At 40.7% G+C, this 21,323-nt stretch overlaps 1 protein-coding gene across 6 annotated transcripts in view; it reads right to left on the bottom strand.

The window, feature by feature from the left end:
• SEMA6D (semaphorin 6D) overlaps window positions 1–21,323 on the bottom strand; it is a 549,700-nt gene that overhangs the window by 10,021 nt on the left and 518,356 nt on the right. For all 6 annotated transcript variants that reach the window (XM_029574820.1, XM_029574821.1, XM_029574819.1 and 3 more), the window contains 12 exons: window positions 12,209–12,366; window positions 11,731–11,842; window positions 10,969–11,029; window positions 10,817–10,879; window positions 10,579–10,680; window positions 9,134–9,224; window positions 5,413–5,532; window positions 4,826–4,914; window positions 3,965–4,182; window positions 3,705–3,836; window positions 2,909–3,064; window positions 2,657–2,830 (listed from right to left, as the gene is read on the bottom strand). In XM_029574820.1, coding sequence (XP_029430680.1) covers window positions 2,657–2,830; window positions 2,909–3,064; window positions 3,705–3,836; window positions 3,965–4,182; window positions 4,826–4,914; window positions 5,413–5,532; window positions 9,134–9,224; window positions 10,579–10,680; window positions 10,817–10,879; window positions 10,969–11,029; window positions 11,731–11,842; window positions 12,209–12,317 — 1,427 coding nt within the window. In that variant the 5' untranslated portion in view covers window positions 12,318–12,366. The remainder of the gene's footprint in view (window positions 1–2,656; window positions 2,831–2,908; window positions 3,065–3,704; window positions 3,837–3,964; window positions 4,183–4,825; window positions 4,915–5,412; window positions 5,533–9,133; window positions 9,225–10,578; window positions 10,681–10,816; window positions 10,880–10,968; window positions 11,030–11,730; window positions 11,843–12,208; window positions 12,367–21,323) is intronic.

Below are 21,323 nucleotides of genomic sequence, written 5' to 3'. Positions count from 1 at the left end.
CATCAATAATCAAAGTAAAAATATGCACCAGGAAAGAGTGCTTGCAGAAATCTGCACCTACTTTTTTCTATGGGTACTGTTTTCCTCGGAAATAAGGTGTGTAGATTTAAAATGCCTCCACACAATTTGAGTAAAATTGTGTACGTTGTAGAACACCTCAGGACATGTTTTACCTGCAGATATAGCTTTAAACATTGCCCTCATTGTGTTTGCTGTGGGCGTGCGCCTCAAATCATCTGCTCCTAATTTTCTCCCATTTCGTGTCTAGCAACTCTTGCTATTTGTAACTTATTGTTGTCCCAGTCTATTTAATTACAAAATTCAAGTTTCAAGTTTATTTAGGCTTATTACCTGCTACTATACAAGTACTCTTAATGAAGTACGATAATAAATGCATATAACAGAAACATAATAAAAAACAGAAAATAAAAATGTAAAGAAATCAAACAACAAAGACTTTTGCAAAACATTAATACAATACAGAAAATAAAATAGAACCAGGAAAGAATAAATATCCCAGATATTTAAAACCAGGAAAATGCTTGAGTACATTTAAATTTTTATTTTTTTTTTACCAGTTTTCTAAATCATTGTAGTCAGATATTTTTTGGGTCTCTAAAAGCAAACGGGTCCAAAAATACGGGAAAAAGCAAGCTTACTGGTAAGAACTCAAACTGACAATTTTTAGGGATGGCTCTGCTAGCAGGCCAATCTGTGATTAACAGAGCTGCTAGCTAGGAATATATCTGATCTGATCATGTACTCCCACAGATAATTAGATCCCCAAACCTCAAATGGATTTAAACACTAAAAGGTGAATTTTAAAAGCCGTAGTAGCACCAAAGCTGGGAGATATGCAGAGAAGTCCGGCCGGTGCACACTGCGTGGACTTTAAAAAGCACGCGAGCACGCATGCATCTCCTAGTACGTTCACAAATTTTCTTTTCACAAAAAGGGGCGGGTGTGGGCATTCCTAGATTTCTCAATGAAATCTGCATGTAAATGTTTACACGCTGGGTCCCCTAGCATGTAAATTTACTTCTGCTATGCATGGCATATAAATCCTGAAACAAAAAAATACTAGGCTAATCAGTGGGGTTTTACGGATGGGGTGAACAGGATAAAAGGTAGGTAGTTAACTAGGAAGTCCTATGCTTTACTGGGTGAACTGGGAACGAACTGGGGAAACTGGTAATTATATCGGCGCGCGTGTCTACTAAAATCCCCTCACTCACACAGTAGAGGCGGCATTTATATGCACATGCGGGCATCTATATAAAATTGTGTGCACACGTACGCACATATAGTATTTTATACCATGCGCGCATATAGTGCATATGTTATAAATTGGCTGCGTCCGTTGGTGCAAGCCAGTATCCACGCGTACATGTGCGCCCACACGGCTGTTTAAAAGTTACCGCCCCACACATAATTTGAAATTGTAACCGAAATTCAATTGCCAATGCAATTTTTTCTTTTAATACTGGGGTCATCCAGTTCCTAAAACCACATCCCAAGACTGCAGACATGGCAGAATTTTGGAACAACTGTAAACATTTAATGTGCTTTTTTGATAAACCAATAAAAAGAGAATTAAAATAGTCAAGTCTTGTAACTACTAACACAAGATATATTTTAATCAAATCAGTATCACGCAAAAATAGTCTCAGTAATCGTAAATAAGCAAATCTATCAAGTTGTTGTATTAATGTCCCTTCATCATCAACCAAAACACTAAATTATGCACTGCCTTTTGAATTGCAATAGCTGGAACTTTAGGAAAAGAAAAATGATCCGGTTGTAGATTTGCTGGCTTACCTGTTTTCACCATCTCAGTCTTTGCTGAATTCAGTTCTAGAAGATTAATACTAAAATCCAGTGGCTAAATAGCCAATAAACAAGCAGTCCTATGGTCCCTACCCAATAGGACATAAAGCTGCAAACCTTTGGTGTAGAAAATGGATCTAATATTCTAAGCTTGAATCAACTTCCCTAACGATCTAATATGAATGTTAAATAAAGGCAATATAATGGAGTGTCGTGGGAGAGAAGAGCAGTCACCTGCTATCACAGTTTGTGATCTGCAAGAAACCAAATAAACCTTGCAGACCCAAACTAGAGAATCACTGCAATAAAATACTATAATCAACAGTCTCAAAGGTGGGAGACATTTCCAATAACTCTAAGAGGATATCAATATTCTGATCCAACTGAAGGTGAAGGTTGTCAAGTAAAGCCAAGAGAGCTGCCTCTGATTGAAAAGGCTCAAGAAGATCGTATTCATATGAGAAACCCCACAACTGGACAAGAATGGTTTTTCAATTACCTTACAAATAATAATTATTATTATATACAGTTATAGCATGGAGACCATTTCTCATGAAATGGATTAGCGAAGGTACCCTGTGGTAAAAGCAGACTACATTACAGATCAAAGAATGTAGATACGAATAGTCTCGCTCCCTGCAATGTAACAGTTTTTGTTGTCTACATTGGGAAATGATAAAACGTTTTGGTGAGGGCATTCAAAATATATTAAAAACGTATTCTTTGCACATGTGGGCAGGAAAAACAGGTACACAAATAAAAAAAAAAAATAAAGTACAGCAACGTCATGGCTATTCTGGAAATTTGTTCTTGCAAAATGAATACCTACTTTGCATGATTGTAAGTATCAATCTCTTCCAGTAATACACTGTCATTCAGAGAAAAGGGATTGGTCTTTGCCAAGATTTTAAGTACTATTCCAGCTTCTGAGCCAACAAATATGACGGTGTAGTTTAGGTTGGGTCCAGCTGAATGGTCCACAGCAACTGCAGTCAACCTGTACCTAAACAAACAAAGCCATTGTTAGTTTTCCATCAGGAAAAAGACCCAGGAGTGTTGCAGGTGTGTTGGGATGGCCTACCTGACCCGTGTCTTCGTGAACCAGGGCTCCTCCGTGACAGATGGAACGGCAAAATCCATCAAAGGGTGGGATTTGATGAAGGCGAGGGTTTCATCAGGAAAATCAGTGGAGGTTTTGTATGCCTCTGCCAGACCATGTCTCGCACAGCATCCAGGTCTGAAACACAGCAATGCATCTTTCTTGTTATCAGTAGTTTAGCTGAAGACCCGGGCCAAGTGTTTGGAAAGAACAATGTGTAGCCTGAAAGTGATTTATTTCTAGTGTGAACTTGTATTCACCTGGATTTTATTTCACCACCACAGTGACATAAAATGTTACTTTTTTTTTTTTTTTTGCAAGCTTCTCTAAATTAACCTTTCCTTTAACTGCACTTATGTTCTGTTCATCACTAGAAACTTATCCAGCACCACTATGATGTATATGAAGCATGAATATAATACAAACAGGTAAGAAATGACCACAGGGAAGGGATTATAAAAAAAAAAAAGAGAGATGGACATAGTAAATCATGCACAAATCAATAAATCTAAATCAAAAAATATCAAACGTATAGGAAGTTTTAGATTAAAGGAGCAAAATACAGATGTCATATTGGAAGACAAGAGCTCAGAAACTTGTTAAATAAAACTATACGGTTATATTGTATTTGCATCTCATTTTAAAGCTTTGAATTATACTTCAAATACTATTCTATTTTATTTACCAGCAAGGGTTTAAACATACATTTTTTTTTTTACAATTAGATTGTTTCTGAGGACATTCTTATTGAATCACAAGTTAAACTTTGTTTTTTTACCTTGGCTTTGGTACCTTATCTTCGGGTACAGCTGTCCAAACAGAGTCTGGTGTCTTTTGTTCTTTGAACCTTCCTTTGAATACTTTTTCAATGTCATCCATACTGAAAGCACAAACTGCGGAACCTGGGATGCTGTCAAATAAGAAAAAAAACAAATAAAAGCATCAGGATGAGGATGCAGGTGACGGCAGCAGCACGGATTTTAGTTGCCACAAGCAAGTGGAGAGCTGCTTTTGATGCTGGGCTGCTCCATCTCTTACCTGTTAAGCTGGGTGGTGAATACCCCAACAACAGTGGGGATGCCATTGATTTCTATTATGTCTGTGATAGACTGAAGGACATCAAAGTAGAAAAACGAATCCCCGGGAACAGAGCAGTTGAGCCGTGCCTTTACGAATGATGTCCAGTGTTTTTCCAGCACTCTCTGGGAGCCACCCATGTCATTTTTACATATACGCGCCACACGGGAGTGCACGGCCTGCAAAGCACACAAAAGAGCCAAGAGGAAAGAAAATGTATTTTTAGCGTGGCTGGTAGAAGATCGAGGGGAATTTGCTTGGGAAAGGAAGGCGGCCAGAGTTTGCCTGCTTCTCTGGCTGATCAAGCACAGCATTCCTAGCCTGGCCCCTGCCTTTTTCAAAATCCCATTGTTAGCAAGATTTAAAGTCTTTAATTAACCATGTGTAAACGGCTTAATAACTTACTATGGAATATCCACGTTGCAGCCCAAGTATCATAAACTGCAATAGCGTGATTAAAATATTCATTAAGCTGAGGCATTGGAGAACCTCTTGTCAATACATTTTCTTTTTGGTCAAAAATAGATTCTTTGCAAATCTCTAAGGAAGCATTGAAGCTGCAGTGCGAAAAGATATCTGTAGAGTACTGTCTATTCACAACAAGACAGAGAAAAGGAAAAAGGTATTGAGGCTGGTGGCTCAAGTTACCACTTCACGCATTAGTAGGTTTTCATTAATAATTACCAGAATGAAAGCACAAATTGCTCATCGGTAGGCTGCAGTGGGCCAGTGTGTTCACTCTATCATCAATATCATTTCATTGAAGTCTAGGAAAGCATCTTAAATCTGCATGGCTCAGCTTACCTAGGCCATTGTACTCACCTTGCCTAAATTATTATGCTCTACGGCAATTTCTCGAAAGAAGAAATAAACATAGTTTCCATATTCTATGGCATGGAGGAAGTGCGGCTCTGTAACAGATTGGAGACAAAGTGTGTCATCTCAAGGAAATAAAAAGTCTAGAAATGCACAGACTGAAATATAAAGGATCTGCTCTTTCATTTTCTCCATATGGACCCAAAAAAAAAATCCCTCAAAAAATCCAGCCTAAAAGGTTGCACTTTGCTGCATGCAAACCAAAAAGAAGTGCGATATTCAGGAGATTTTACAAAGTCCCAATATGAGTGCATTCAAGCTTAGATTAACTTGAAGTCTTTAATGTCAGCTAATGGACTGTAAAAAGCCTCAAAGGATTTGTATTACAGTCCAGGTCTTTGTTAATATAGATTCAATCATTAACCTATTTAACAGAAAAAAATAAAATGTTTCATTTTAAATAAGAACCGTGATTCATCAGCTCACAATATTGGTTTTCTCCTTAAACCAAAAGAATTCTCAGCACATAGGAAGAAACATTATACAGGATAATATCTTTACTGATAAATATGAATTGATACTTATACAATTACCTTTTAGCCATTTAGAATCATATTTAATTGTTCTTAGAGCAAATCCATCTCCCATACTGCGATAGATAACTGCATCACTAGCTTGAAAATCTGCCATAGTTGCAGAATATAATTTCCCATCTAAAAGAGAAACCAAAAACTTGTATTACCCGACCACCCTAAATGCAGTAACATCTGCTCGCATAGATTTTTATCACGGGCCGATGCAATACAATACAAAGTGATCTCAAGGCATTTAAGAAAAGTTTAAAAACATGGCTTTTTAAACAGGCATTTTACAAGGAGACGGGAGAATAGAAATTATTCAGGAATAAGCAGATAAGCACCGACACACAGTACTTAGGACGATACAGTAGAGGAGTCTATGAACCCCACATCACAACTAGCATATTGATAACACTATGTATGATAAATTTACCCGTAAAAGTACTTTCAGTACACTCGGTCATGACCCACTTCTCTAAAAATTATTTTGTCTAATGATATATTGTAACCGAACCTTTGACGGCACCTGTTAGAATGTACTATAGTACACTGTTACCTACATTAAATATGTGCCTACATGTAAACCGTTGCGATGGTGTATAACTTAGCGACGGTATAGAAAAGATTTTAAATAAATAAAAATAAAATACGGTGTGCTCAGCCGAGCGCACTGTATAACCCGCATTCTGATGCGGGTTAAATAGGTGCTAATCCACCCCCTCACGCAAATGCATGTGAATGAGGCTATTACTCATTCACTCCGCATGCAAAAAAATAAATGGGCGTCTCAGACGCACATTTATCGCTCAGCTATTAACGCCTGCCTGGAGCAGGCAGGCGTTAAAACCCAAAAACTCGGCAGTCCTCTGAGTTATGAAGACCGACGCCGGTAAACTCGGTGTCCGTTTTCATTACTTGGCAGACGGCCAGTTATGAAAATCTACGCGGAGTTTACCGGCGTCGGTCTTCATAACCGGCAGCCGCGGTGGGATCGCGATAGCAAGGAGGCGCTAAAGGCCGCGCAAGCAACCCTAGCGTGACCCCCTAATTTGGATATTGCATGGTGCCCCCCTTGCGGGCGCCATGCACATATATGGAAAGCGGGCACTGTTTCTGCGCTTTATATTGCATCGGCCCCTTTGTTCTCTTCTATCATGCACTTTTGTCATCAAGAAAAGCCTCGAAGTAACTGCACTAAGAATGCAAGTGAAACAGGTGCAGCCGAATCTGTGCAAGCCAGCCCCCTGGAGATCCACACCAATGTATTGTGCAACAACCTCATTCCATTGGTGTGGAATTATCAGGGGCTGGCTTGCACAGATTCGGCTGCACCTGTTTTGCTTTGCAGTTATGGCAGCTGCGATCCTCCCATTCTTGATGGCCACCTAAATATAATCATTAAAAAAAAAACCAAAACATGCCAATGAGCACAGGCCGCACATTCAGGCCGATCCCGTAAAGTGCGCTCAGCTGAGCACACTGTTTAACCCGGGTTGGACGCAAATCCACAACCCCCTATACGATAAGGGGTTTAGCACGTCCATAACGCACGTCCAAACCTTCCTGAAACTAATAGCGCTCATCACATGCAAATGCATGTTGATGAGGCTATTAGTCATTCACATCCCGTAAAAAAAAAAAAGTGCGCTCAATCCACACATTTTTTGCTCAGAAATGTGTACAAAAAAGCAGAAAATACTGTTTTACTGTACATCCTCAGACTTAATATCGTGGTGATATTAAGTCAGGGGAAACCAAAGGTTAAAAAGAAAAAAAAAAGTGTGCCGGCAGTTCAGGTTAGGAAAACGGGTGCTCGAAAAATTAAGCGTCTGTTTTCCTAACCCACCAACAGCCACCTCTCCTGGGCTAAGGAGGTGCTAGGGGCACGGCAATTTCCCTAGCATCTCCTTTTAGCACGACCCCTCATTTGAATGCTGTATTGTGCGCCCAGGAGAGGGGGCTGTGCGCGCATTGAAAGAGCAGGCGCCAAAAATGGACACGCTTTTTTTAGCGCGTCCGACTGTATTGGCCTAATTGGTTGTTGGTCAGAAACATATTTGCCACAAGACTCTGCCTTCAGCCATAAGCTTTGAAACTGGCACCTGTTCCCTCATACAGGGGTCTTGCCTGTTGGGGGAAAAAATGGGCCAATCTGATTGACCCAATTGACTTTCTGAGGTGTGAATATCAACTCTTTGCTGGAGTCATGTGTTGGCCATGACTGGTCAATCCAAGCCTCTAAAAGCAGATGCAAGGCCCATAGATTTAACTCCGTCTAATTCTGTTCATTTGTACTGGTAATCTGATTATGGCAAAAAGTAGATTAGTCAACAGGTGTCCAACTCTGATACTGCAGGGCCACATACTGGTCAGGTTTTCAGGAGACCCTTAATAAATATGCATAAGATAAATTTGCATGCACACCATCTCTACTGTATGCAAATCTATCTCATGCAGGTTCACTAGGGATAACCAACAAAAACTGAACAGTTTTGCAGCCCTTGAGGACCTAAGCTGGACCCCCATGGTTTAGATCATGAACTGAGAGCTAAAGAAACAATATTTTTCTTCCTTCAGTTTGGATATGCTCTCAGCCTACTACGTTTTCATAGGTACTGGATTACGTTATTCTCATGGGAGCATGCTGCAATAAGTGAAATAAAATAATACAACTTATTTCTCATTATTATTATTATGGGAACCAATTACAGCTCGGAATGCTAGAAACCTTAACTGTGACTTTTTAACATATTAATTAAAGCCCAGCTAGCAGAGCAGCTCATTGTTTTTGTAAATCTTATAGAAAAGAAAAAATCAAAAGAGAAATACTGAACTCAATGTTACCTTTAGTGTCTTAAGTTACTTGTTGCTTCTCCCAACAAGATTACTTACTTGTGGATTTACCAATTGAGAAATTATGATTGCCTATTTTTTTTAAATTAATTTTCATACATTTTATATTATAATGTAAGAGTGGACAACTCCGGTCCTCAAGAGTCACAAACAGGCCTGGTTTTCAGGATGTCCATAATGAATATGCAGGAGACAGATTTGCATGCACTGCCTCCACTGAATGCAAATCTCTATCATGCATATTTATTGTGAGTACCCTGAAAACCAGGCCTGTTTGTGGCTCTTTGCTGGCCACAACTGTTGTAATGTTTTAATGTCATTGGGTTTTCTGAGAATGTAAGCTGAACTAGGTAACACAACAGGAAAGGATTAGTGCAGTGAAACTAATGAGATGGCTCCAAATGACTCTACTGATGATGTTTGGGGGTGGGGGCAGGGTGGGTGCTTTTCGCAAGGCCTGGAACCTGACCGATGCTCTGAGCTGCTGGTAGCGCAGAGTTCCTTTCCTTGCTGCTCGATGGTGCCGTCCAGCAGTTTCCCAGTTGAAACCAGCGCACTGCTGCAGAAGGAAGCTGGTCCCCATCACTGTCGGGCTCTGAGCCTTGCTACATAACACCACCCCCAAACACCATCTGCCCTATCATGTTCCAGTGCTGATTCACTGAACCAACCCTCTCCCGCTCTGCTCTTAATTACAACAAATCATTCCATGTTTTTATTTGAACAGGGCATCTGTGTCTCAACACCTAGTCCAGGCCTTTAAAAACTATTTGTATAAGTGCTGTAGCCTGACATGCATACAATGCTCCTGTGTTTTCTTTAACAGCCCTCTGGCACTTTTGATGTTATTAGTGTTGTCATTCATCATTGCAAAAGTTCATACCTGCAAATAGGGCAACATTGGTTTGTTTTGCATCAAATGGGCATCTTGCCAAACCACTAATTTCTTCACCATCAGACTCTAAGGTATTCAGCTGAAGAAGAGAAATAGCATTAAGTTTTACTCTATTAGAAATGTAAACCACAATTCTACATGTCTGTCCCTGACATGTCATTATGCCGTTAGAATCTCATTAGAAACGCAACCAAAATAGTAATCCAGGGCTGGTAATTTAACTGTGGGGAATGAGGAAATAAAGCACAGGTATGGCATACGCCAGTGACAGCCAACAGCTAATTTGGAATGCAGCTTTCAAAATGAATTATCCACAGACATTTCATAAAAGCAAAATCAGCACTGCATACTGGGGAGTGCCTTCCACTGGCAGTGGGACACACCTGGAATACATGATAAGGCACCAGGACAAAGGCTGAGTGACTCAGACCACAGGACAGATGTTAACATTGAAATGGATGTAACAGGATGGAAAAGCCTTTGTTCTGCCATCTGATTTCTTGTTTGTATTTTTTTTTCACCTGGCTATCACACAGACAAAATATCTGAAACACAGTACTGCCCAACTGGGTCTATGGACAACCAACATCCAAAACTATATGATGGAACAGGGTCAAACCTGTAATAACTATAATAGGCCTCGCTAATGGGTACGTTGGCCCTTAAAAGCTTACATGGACCCAATGTATAGTTATTACTACAGCTAAAATGTGCAAAGCCTGGATTAATCTAATCTAATCATACTGAAACATCTCGCACATTTTAAGAGAAAAATATTACAGATGAAAAGATTATTTTTCTTTATGGACTAGAGTCAGAGAAGCTATGCTTATTGATAGCCCATGAATCACAATGTCTCAACACAGCAACAAATCAAGATATAATGATTTGTGTATCAGCACTTACTTTAAATTATTGTAGCCTGTGTGCTGAGTACAGGGACACACAGCTCAGTAGCTGCCTAGCACTCGTGCATTAAACACTCAAGAGTGCCCTAAGCACAGCCCAACAATGGTGCCCCCTCGGCCCTTCCACTGCTGAACTGACAAAACATTAAGGCTCAATAAGTGCTGAAGGTGAAATTAGAGATTACATTTTCAGTTTTCTTCCAGGCTAGACCCCACTACCGTATTAAATATAAACTTTTTTTCTTAATGTTATTTATTTAACACTAAATAGCAGCAAGCAATATATGCAAATTATTTACTTATAACTAGAGGGCAACAGAAGAAAATGCACATTTTCAACACTGTGCCCCCCCTTGCTGCCCTATGCACGTGCTTTTTTTGCTTCATGGTTAATCCATGGCTGTATTTATTGAATATATATGACATTAGTTGATATAATCACATATTTATGAGTAAACAGAAAATCCCAGCCTTATGCTAGGGTCAAACCACTGCCCTCAGTATACAGACAAGGAGTGCACTTACCCTGTAGTATCTGCACATGGGATTAAAGGCGTTTGTACCACAGACAAAAACCATCTCATCATTTCTTGGAACAAAGACTTTAATAAAATTGTGGCACTCCTCCTTCAACCGAAAAAAAAAAAAAAGAACAAAAAACAAAACAAAACACAGTTGCATTAACCACAGACTTCACACATGGTATGGCTGTTTTAGCATATCCCCTGCTGTACATTCAGATTCCCCGTACGGCTATACTTACTTTGTGTTTTCCTTTCATAGCACAGTTTTTTCTGTCTGCCGGCCCCGACCGCCATGTCAGTTTCTGTTTAAATCAAAGCAGAACATTTATTTCTCATGCTGGAAAAAAAAAAACTGAATAAGAAATTAAATCACCTTCACCGTCTTTCTTACCTTGCTTGGAGTAACTTCTGCCTTTGGAACTTCATTTAAGTTTACAGTGTAAACCTGATCCCTGTTGGAAACCAGAGACAATGACATAAAAGTGGAACACAGAAAACAGAAAAATAATGAAATAAAAAAATGTGGTTTCCGCTTTGTCACATACACTGTAAAAAGGTCTGGGTTTTTTTTTGTTTTTTTTTTTAAGAGACTTGCCAGACAAAGGACAAGTCATGAAGTCGTTATAGATTTTCCTTTCTCTAGCTAGAGGAGGTCAACCCAGGGCAGCTTTTTCAATCAGGGGTGATATTTTCGGATACTGAAGGTGTGTTTCCAGCAGGCTGTATTCCACTCTTTTTCCATTACCTATTTTCGGAGCCTGGCACCGTGCATTTTATTACAACTTCAGGATATACATAGCCACATCAATCAGTATGCAAATACTTCAGGTGTGCTTGTATTCCTTCAGTATGTCACTCCAAAGCAAGGGTGACCTGAACCAGATCTTATTCGTGCTAGAATACGAACCCCCCTCCCCCCCCACAAACCCCAGCATGTTTGCTAATAAGATTTAGAACAAAAGCAGCAGAAATATAGCGCTACACAACCTCTCTCACACTTATGCCTACCCCATTCTGTGTGCATCTCCTAAAGGCCTGGGTTTAATTCACTAAATATAGCCATACTTTTTTTTTGGTAATGACCTGCACGCATTAGCACAACCCATAAGAGAAAAAGAATCTGAATCTAATAATCAGATTAAAGGAAAATTACCTGCCAGCAATATAAAGTGTGTCTCGAATTTTCAGCATCAGTTGGAAGTCCAAGCTGTGCTGAGAATCATTGCCTGAAGGGCGTCCTCTAAATACTGGATATTGCCTTGAATCTGCAAGTAAAAATGGGCTACGCCATCACTCAGGATTACAGAGCGAAAAAAATCAATAGGCGGCATTGATTAGCTGTATATACTAGGTGTAGAAGGGTTTAAACTAAATTCCTCTAGTAATGTCTTGAATTTAAATGAATAAAAGATGTCCAATGTCAGCAAATGTTATTTTTTTCCCTTGCTGAACTTATGTCAGACGTCGCAGATAACCAGTTTTAAAATGACTTAAGTTGTCCACAGAAATACCCCCAAAACAAAAGCCACAGGTAATGGAATTTACATTTTTAAACAATCCATATTTACGTGCAGCAACAAAAAGGTTGCTTTTAACACATTCGGAGGCTTTCAATCTACAACATTACTTACAATGATAGTCGACAATATTAATGGGCTCGTCGTCCTCGGGAAAGCTGACTGCCAGCGACCGGGATTCAATTAATAGCATCGTACAGGCCCAAAGCAGAAGGTGCCTCATGGTTGGCAAAATCGTTAATACTTCCTTCTGGGAAATACAGCAAGCCTACCTAGGAAACAAATGCGTTCATGAGATGTCAGTTGTGCGGATATTAAAATGAAAACAATTGCTGTTTTAACAGGCATCTGTGTAGGCTGTGATATCTTTCAAAGGATCAACACAGGCTGTCAAGACCACACAAGTCCTATGTGGCCCTGAAAGCTGAAGTTCAACATCATCTGTTCTGTTGGTATTGCAACTAATCGTTGACTAAGGTATCGCAACGAATGCTCCTTTGACATTGTATGGGAGTCGGCCACCTGTGTTATAAACTATGGGACCCACGCGCCCTTTGTCATTCATACCGCAACAGCAGCATGCTCGATGGTTAGGATGTGAGTGGCAAACTCCCACACATTTTCCAGGGAACAATGATCCCAATCTCTTACCAAACAACACAATAATCTCCAGTAGCCTAGGAAAAACAACGAAGCTGCTTGAAGCACTTAACATTCTGCATCTACTACTCAAGCGATCCATTTGAAATATTATCCACCTCTGGTTCTGGACATGCTCGGTATCTGTGAGCGTAATCATGTCTTTTTATTTTCTTTGATCGGGGGGTGGGTGGGGGCAGGGGGGCATCCATGCTTCAACAAACTTTTGGATAGGTTCATTTAGCAATAAAGAGCCGTTTTTCAAATTTAGAATCAAATATGTGGCAAACTATCCACATTTGTAGAGGCAACAGAATCATTTAGGAAGGCAGTCATAATACTCCTCTGGCATGCCAAGCACAGACATAGGAGCAAACGTGTTACAGGTACACAACGAAAACCACTGCTCTTACCAAACAAGAATTAGAGATTCTAAATGGGTTCATGAGAAACCACTGAATGGTCTTATCAATACCTCAAGGGGAAAGCTGGCTGCCCTCTGGCTTAGGAGATAGATATCTATTTTGCATATACTGGACCCAGTCATTAACTTGGAGTACACTGACCATGCCTCATCATGCTTCTCATGCGAGATAATCATTTGTTTGGTGAACAGGGTTCTTTCTTAGTACTCCTATACCAAGGAGAGGGTTTTCTCTATCACAGCAAAGGGGAATTATTAAGCCTTCAAGACGAAAGTAGATATAGCAAAGAAACCAATGTGTTGGACAGTCCAGTGTGACAAAAAACCCACGCTGCCAGCTCCATGTCTAAGGCAACTCCAGAGTTATGAGAAGCTTCCTGCTCATGGAAAATGTTTCTGCTGTATTAAATTGCTCTCCAGATCCCATACATTAATATTCAAAGGGACACTTTCAATGTTGGTCATACAGGAATCTGTGTTGCAGCAGAAGAGAGGTGGAAATGAAATTGATGATGCGGGCTCGGGCTGCTGAGTCTCTGTGGCTGGCTTCAATCCGTGTATTTTTCTACTGCACCTTGACTGTAAACGAGTGTCAGCTAGTGCTCGAGTTTCACATTTTCATGAAAAGGTTATTTAAAAATAAGAGTCAAAAGGCTAAAAGAAACTCAAGAAATAAGCTAACTGGTAACAAGTAACAATGGGAATTTAAAAAAAAAATATTTTTCAAATTGTGAAATTCTCATTTTATTAACTGACAGTATCCCTTTATTTTCTTTTTGAATGAATAAAAATAACTCATTTCCCTAGTGCCTCAATGTTCTCCCATCTATGCCAAACTGCTGAGAGTGGTCAAGGGTTGGGAATACAGAAGCTCAAACTTTCTTCATGCAAAGAATGTATAACGGTGCCATATGAGAGCAGTTAATACGTCAGACTGTCGCTGTAAAAGAAATATGCTGAAATTAACATTAGGGTTTCTAAGAAAAGCGTGTGTTCACTGAACTGCAGTCACCTACGTGTCTTGGGTGTGATATGAGGCACAAGGCCAAACCCTGCGGAAGTTCAACAGCTCTGGAGCACCTCGCCATTGCTGTAGAACGAGTCTATGGTAAAAAAAAAAAAAAAATTGTTCCGCCTCTGTTCTAAAAGTTCTTTTAGACTCTTTGGTTCTGTGGCACAACCAAAGGGAAACTTCTGCTTAGAATTCCTGGTAACTTATTATGCAGACAGGTAAACGAGATCACCTTGCTGAATAGTACCTGTTAGAGGCTGGAGCACACTAACCTATACAAGGGGTCCTTTCAGGGCAAGGTTTAAAATCAGGTGCCCACAGGCACTTGCAGGTAAAGGGGGGGGGGGGGGGGGGGGGGGGTTCCCCGGAAATAACCGGAGGGTTTGGAGGGGAGAGGGAGGAAATCCCCAGAAATCATTGGCAGAAGAGGAGGGCCAATGGCCCCCGCATGCTCCTAAGAACATAAGGCTTGCCACGCGGATCAGAACAAGGGTCCATCAAGCCCAGTATCCTGTTTCCAACAGTGGCTAAGCCAGGTGACAAGTACCTGGCAGGATCCCAAGGGGTAGATAGAGTCCAAGCTGCTTATCATAAGAATAAGCAGTGGATTTCTGCAACTTAACCTTAATTGCTAATAGACTTTTCCTCCAGGAGCTTGACTAAACCTTTTTTAAACGCAGCTATACTAATAGCTTTCAACACATCCTCTGGTAATGAATTCCAGAGCTTAATTATGCATGGAGTAAAAAAAATATTTTCTCTTATTAGTTTTAAATGTATTATCCAGTAACTTCATTGTGTGACCCCCTGGTCTTTGTACTTTTCGAAAGAGTAAAACAACTGATTAACGTTTACTCGTTCCATTCCACTCATTATTTTAAAGACCTCTATTATATCTCTCCTCAGCCATCTCTTTTCCAAGCTGAAGAGTCATAACCTCTTTAGCCTTTCTTCATAGGGGAATTGTTCATCCCCTTTATCATTTTGGTTGCCCTTCTCTGTACCTTTTCTAATTCTGCTATATCTTTTTTGAGATGTGATTACCAGGACTGCACACAATATTCAAGTTAAGGTCGCACCATGAAGTGATACAGAAGATTTATGATATTCTCTGCTTTATTCTCCATTCCTTTCCTAATAATCCCTAGCATTCTATTTGCTTTCTTGCCTGCTGTGCACACTGAGCAGAAGATTCCAACATATAATCAATGATGATGCCTAGATCGTTTTCCTGAGTGGTGACTCCTAATGTGGAGCCTTGCATTGTGTAGCTATAATTTGGATTTAACTTCCCTAAGTGCATCACTTTGTATTTGTCTACATTAAATTATTTGCCATTTACAATCCCAGTCTCCCAGTTTTGCAATATCCTCTTGAAATGTCTCACAATCCTCTTGTGATTTGACAATTTGAACAATTTTGTGTCATCGGCAAATTTGATCACCTCACTTGTTGTTCCCATTTCCAGGTCATTTATACATATATTAAAAAGCATCTGTCTCAGAACAGATTCCTGGGGCACTCCATTATTCACCTTTTTCCATTGGGAAAATGTACCATTTAGCCCAACTTTCTATTTTCTATCTTTTAACCGGTTGGCAATCCACAATAGGATAGTCCCACCTATCCCATGACTTCCTAATTTCCTAAGATGTCTCTCATGAGGGACTTTGTCAAATGCTTTCTGGAAATCCAGATACAGTATATCAACTGGCTCACCTTTATCCAAATGTTTATTTACACCTTCAAAAAAAATGTAGCAAATTTGTGAGGCAAGACTTCCCTTGGGTAAATCCATGTTGGCTTTATCCCATTAAACTATGCTTTATGATAGTTTCTACCATTTTTCCTGGCACAGATGTCATACTCATTGGTCTGTAATTTTCTAGATCACCCCTTGATCCTTTTCCCTTTTTAAAAATTGGCATTACAATAGCAACCTTCCAGTCTTATTGATAATTTACAAATTTCCAATAGCAGGTCTGCAATTTCATTTCTCAGTTCTTTCAGCACTCTGAAATGTATACCATCTAGTCCAGGTGATTTGCTACTCTTTATCAAATCTCAGTGAATCTCTTCCAGGTTCACTGAGATTTGTTTCAGTTCTTCTGAATAATCACCTTCTTTGCTATGGCTTTGTCATCCCTTTTACCCCTTGATCATCTAATGGTCCAAATGACTCCCTCGCAGGCTTTTTACCTCAAATGTACCTGAAAGTTTTTATTATGACTTTTTGCTTCCATGGCAAGCTTCTTTTCAAATTCTCTTTTTGCTGTCCTTATCAATGCTTTGCATCTGACTTGCCAGTGCTTATGCTGTTTCCTTCATTTGGATCCCTTTTCCATTTCTTGAACTATGTTGTTTTAGATATTATAGCCTCTCTATCCTCACCTTTCAACCATGCCAGTAGTCATTTAGCCTTCTTTCCACCTTTTATAATGTGTGGAATACATCTGTTGTGGGCTTCCAAGATGGTATTTTTAAACAACATCCATGCCTGAGCTAAACTCTTAACTTTTGCAGTTGCTCCTTTCAGTTTTTTCCTGACCATTTTCCTTATTTTATCATAATCACCTTTTTGAAAGTTAAATGCTGTCATTGTAGATTTCTTTTTTGTGCTCTCTCCAGTTATTAAGTCAAATTTGATAATGTTGTAATCGCTATTGCCAAGCGGCTCCAACACTGTTACCTCTTGCACCAAATCCTGTGTCCCACTAAGGACTAGGTCTAAAATAGTTTCCCCTCTTGTTGGTTCTTGTACCAGCTACTCCATGAAGCATTTATTTCATCTAGGAACTTTGCCTCTCTAGAATTTCCCAATGTAACATTCATCCAGTCATTACTGGAGTAATTGAAATCACCCATTATTATGGTGCTGCTGATTTTGTTATCTTTGCTAATTTCTTTTAGCATTTCATTGTCTGTTAGTTCATTCTGGCCAAGTGGATGGTTATACACCCCCACTACTAGTTTATTTTCTTTTTCATCTGGAATTTCTATCCATAAAGATTCAGTATTGCATTTTCTTTCCTACAGAACTTGTATCCTGTTTGACTCAATGTTCTCTTTAACATATAGTGCCACCCTCCTCCAATTTGATCCATACTATCATTTTGATATAATGTGTACCCTAGTATCACAGTGTCCCATTGGTTATCCTCCTTCTACCAGGTCTGTGAGATGCCAATTATATCTACCTCTACATCCAGTGCTATACACTCTAATTCTCCCGTCTTATTTTTTTAGACTTCTAGCATTTGTATTCAGACATTTCGAGGTTTGTTTCTTGTTTGTATTAACAACCTGCTCATCAGTTGACAGGGGTAATTTGGTCTCTTTCTGCACTTTATTTAAAGAAACCTGGTTCCCTTTGGCATTTACTGCAACCTCTCTACTGGGATGCCCTATTTTCCCTGCTCTCTTAGTATCCTTCAAAGATACATCATTCCAAACCCTGCGCTTCGGAGCGACTATTGGCTTTCCCCCATTATCCAGTTTAAAAGTTGCGCGATTTCCTTTCTAAAGGTTAGTGCCAACAACCTGGTTCCACTCTTATTCCCTCCCAGGTCTTCCCTTTACCCTCCCACCTCCAGAGATCAAGCGGTGGGCCTGCTGCCAGTTCTCTTCTACCGGGCCTGCAACAGCCATATTAACAACTTTAAGGAAGCTTGGCGTGGGGGAACTTTGAGCTGGCATGCATGTCAGAGGCCCTGTGGCCTCAGTCTGGTTTTCTTGTTAGCACAAAACCCATGTATGAGGCAGGCCTGCCTCAGGGCCTCTGATGTCAGTGCCGTCTCACAGGCCCTGTGCAAAGTTTCCGTGAAGTTGTTAATACGGCTGCTGCAGGCCAAGAAGAAGAAAATAGGCGGCAGGTCCGGATGGTGGAAAAGCAGTAGCTGGAGGCAGTTGTTTTGCGCCTAAATCTGGGCCTGGGTCCTTTGCTGTTGCTGGATTCCTTCATTTTGTGCTTCGAACGCAGAGCAACTGATTCTGAAACTTACTGTTGAGAAACACGGGTCCTTACACCTTGGCTGAATATTAAGCCACAATTCAGGTTTACAACTAAGCATCCTCCTTTGAAAAGAAGAAACCCGGGTTGGCCTGCTGGCTATGTGGTATAGTGCTGTGCACCGCCATGCACAAAGATCTTGGGTTTAATTCCCAGGCCAGGCTTCAGTTCCCTGGGCTGGCTGGAGCTAGAGATACAATGGAGGCCGCATCCACAGCCCCCGGAAGAGGTCCCATCCATTGCTCAACGGCGACAGCTAGTGGCCAGACTGGGCTCCACATGAGCTGTCTTCCAGAGAGGGCTGCAGTTTGTTGCCCCTGATCCAGGACTCTTACTGGCTGGACTAAGCTTCAAAACATCTGAAAATAACAATATATTTTTCTGTTTAGATTCTGCCTTTCATGACACTTCAAAGCTTGGGGGGGGGGGGGGGGAGGGAGGGGGCAGGAAGCAAACCCTGGGTAGTTGTGAATGATGTTCATAGTGCTGTAACCTGACAGGGGCTAATTCTGATTGAACTGTGAGCCAAAAAAGGAAACTTCAGGGCCAAAAGAAAAGAAGAAGAAACTTGATAATTATGTCATGTAACAATCCATTAACTATTCAAAATCGTCCTTTCAAATTTTAAAATTGTAATTCATCTGAATCCCCCTCATTCCATTTAATCCTTCACAGCTACAAAGTTGCCTCCTCATTCAGCACTCCTGAAAAATGCCAAAATGTCCCCATGAAAAAATCAGCAAGACATATGAGAAAGTCCAGTGGTCCACCTACCTAACAGATTTAAGCTTGTGCCTTCAGAATGCTACCATGCAAACACTGTAACATCAAACAGGCCACCAAAATTCCTTGCATACACACAAACACACACAAATACTTAAGCATTGTCTTCTCATATATATTTGTGTTTCTTTCCTGCTATTAACCACTTGCTCTAGAATAACCTTTATTTAACTGTCAAGTACCTCAGTTGCACCTGTCAAGGTCCATCTTATCCCTCCTGTACACTGTGGCCTTATCCCCCTGGCTTAGGCCACAATGTGCAGGAGGCTCGAGGCTGAATCTCTGGCTTGATGGGGTCAGCAGGAGCACACACCACAGAGGTGATGCTCCCAGTCGGGTCGAGGGATGGGCAATGGCTTGTGCCATGGCAGGGAACACAGCTGGCTACAGAGTGGTGCTGAGGGCAAGTAATACAAATGAAAGGATCTGATGCTGAGACTAGAAGCTGGACCAACACGGCCAACTCATGACGACGATCAAACAGCCAGCAGGACTTTTTGTTAAGATCTTCAATCAGTGTGTTCAAAAAGTGCAATGTCACGTCTACAGAGCTATCCAGCCTGCTTGGTTATTATGATATATCCTTTTCCATACAATGTTATTCTTTCAAGAGTTTATAGGTTTTTAGGTTGAGTCCCAATGACAAAGAAAATGAAATTGGCAGTAGATACTTTGTCTAGCCAGAGAACAGTAAATCTGGAGAAGCGCTGACCCTCAGTGACCTTAATTCTGACCTGTCTCAGTAGCATCCCAGGTGGCAGTTATATTTGAGGGAAAAGAGTGAGAACTCCTGCCTACTAAGAGCTAAGTTGACAACCTGACACTCATTTCCCTTCAAATATCAACCCGGCCTTGAACCGCGAGACTCAGAAGTAAAAAGGCCAGCCATTTATCCATTAAGCTATCTAAACATTTGTCCAGTTACTTCTGGCATTTCATCCATCACCTTGCAATCTCCTTCAGCAGATAATAAAAACAGTCTTATTAAGTTAAACAAACATACAAACGAAAGGGAGGAGAATGACAGGAATAATGAAACAAAATAGTGGTTTAAATCTAGCTCAAACAATAGATCTTTTTTTTCATAAATGTTACAGCATATTTAAAAAAAAACCAAAACATTATCTGCTATGACTTTTGCATAATTAACAGCATCAGACAAAGAAGCTACCTGTATGTAAACCCAGCCAAAGGTTCATGCCAGATTAGAAATAAAACCTCAGCCCACTGGTAATGCAGCTGCTAATCGCCCCTGCATTATTGCATTCATCATTCTCTCTTAAACTGAAAGCATAAAGTAACACTGACGGTTTTAAGAGCTTTCAGAAGACCTTAACGTGCTCCCATTACACAATCCCAACCCCATCCCTCCCAGTTTAAAACAGCTGAAAGAACAGAGCATTATAATGAAGACAAGCCTTGGGAACAGGAAGAAAACTCCAACTTGCCCATCCTGCACTTCCACCGTGCCCTCTCTCCATCACAGCTTCCACTCCTAGAAAGAGAAGCTTAATACTCAGTACGCCGCCGAGCAGCAAATGTGTCCGGGTAAAGTTACGTGTGGAACGTTTTCTGCATATTCAGTAGGCCTTACCTACAGAAGTCTCTTGTTGAATATCTGTGGATAACATTATGTTGCGGAACTTGACCTGATAAATTTAGGGCAACTAGGCAGATGCATGTAACTGGAGCTGGGGAGTGCTAAATATGTGTGCCCGCCCCCAGAAGGCCTATACTGATGCCCATTTTTGTGCATACAAAATTTATGTGGAGAGTGGCGGAAATATTAAAAACTTGGTTTTTGTGCACATAACTCAAAGTTAGCCAAAGGTTTTGAATTTGTCGTCGTTTTGACTATGCATTGCGTGCAGATTTTGTGTGCGCTTAAAATTCTATTTTATGTGCTGAAGTAAAAAATTGGAAGCATTTCATGCATAAAGTCCCACTACTTCCTTACCTCCACCTCCTCAGGCCCACAGGTGCTGAAAAGAAAAAAAAGAGGCAGCACTAACTAAAGATGCCAACTTCCTGCTTTTGTCCCATGCAAGTAGCTCTAAAGGGGAAAAAAAAAAAAAGTCAGCATCACTGGCCCATGCAAAAGTAGGAGGGCACCCCTGGCCTGCGACTAGTCCCTCATCCTGCCCCCTTCTGCGACAGGCACAAACCAATGATGCCTCCTATATTCGTGCAGGCCAATGATGCAGACTTTTTTTGACCCTCTTCGGTGCCAGCCGTGCAGAACAAAAGCAAGAAAGCGGTGTTTTCGATTTAGGCTGCCTTTTCAGCACCGGTGTTAGAGGAGGTGTGGAAAGAGCCGCACGAGGCCTGGAGGTCATGGATTGCCGATCTGCATCCTTGCCTC

The sequence above is a fragment of the Rhinatrema bivittatum genome, chromosome 13 (genome assembly GCF_901001135.1).
Source record: "Rhinatrema bivittatum chromosome 13, aRhiBiv1.1, whole genome shotgun sequence".
NCBI classification, from domain to species: domain Eukaryota; kingdom Metazoa; phylum Chordata; class Amphibia; order Gymnophiona; family Rhinatrematidae; genus Rhinatrema; species Rhinatrema bivittatum.
The sequence above is the reverse complement of the archived record's forward strand: the minus strand, read 5'-3'. Positions and strand labels throughout refer to the sequence as shown.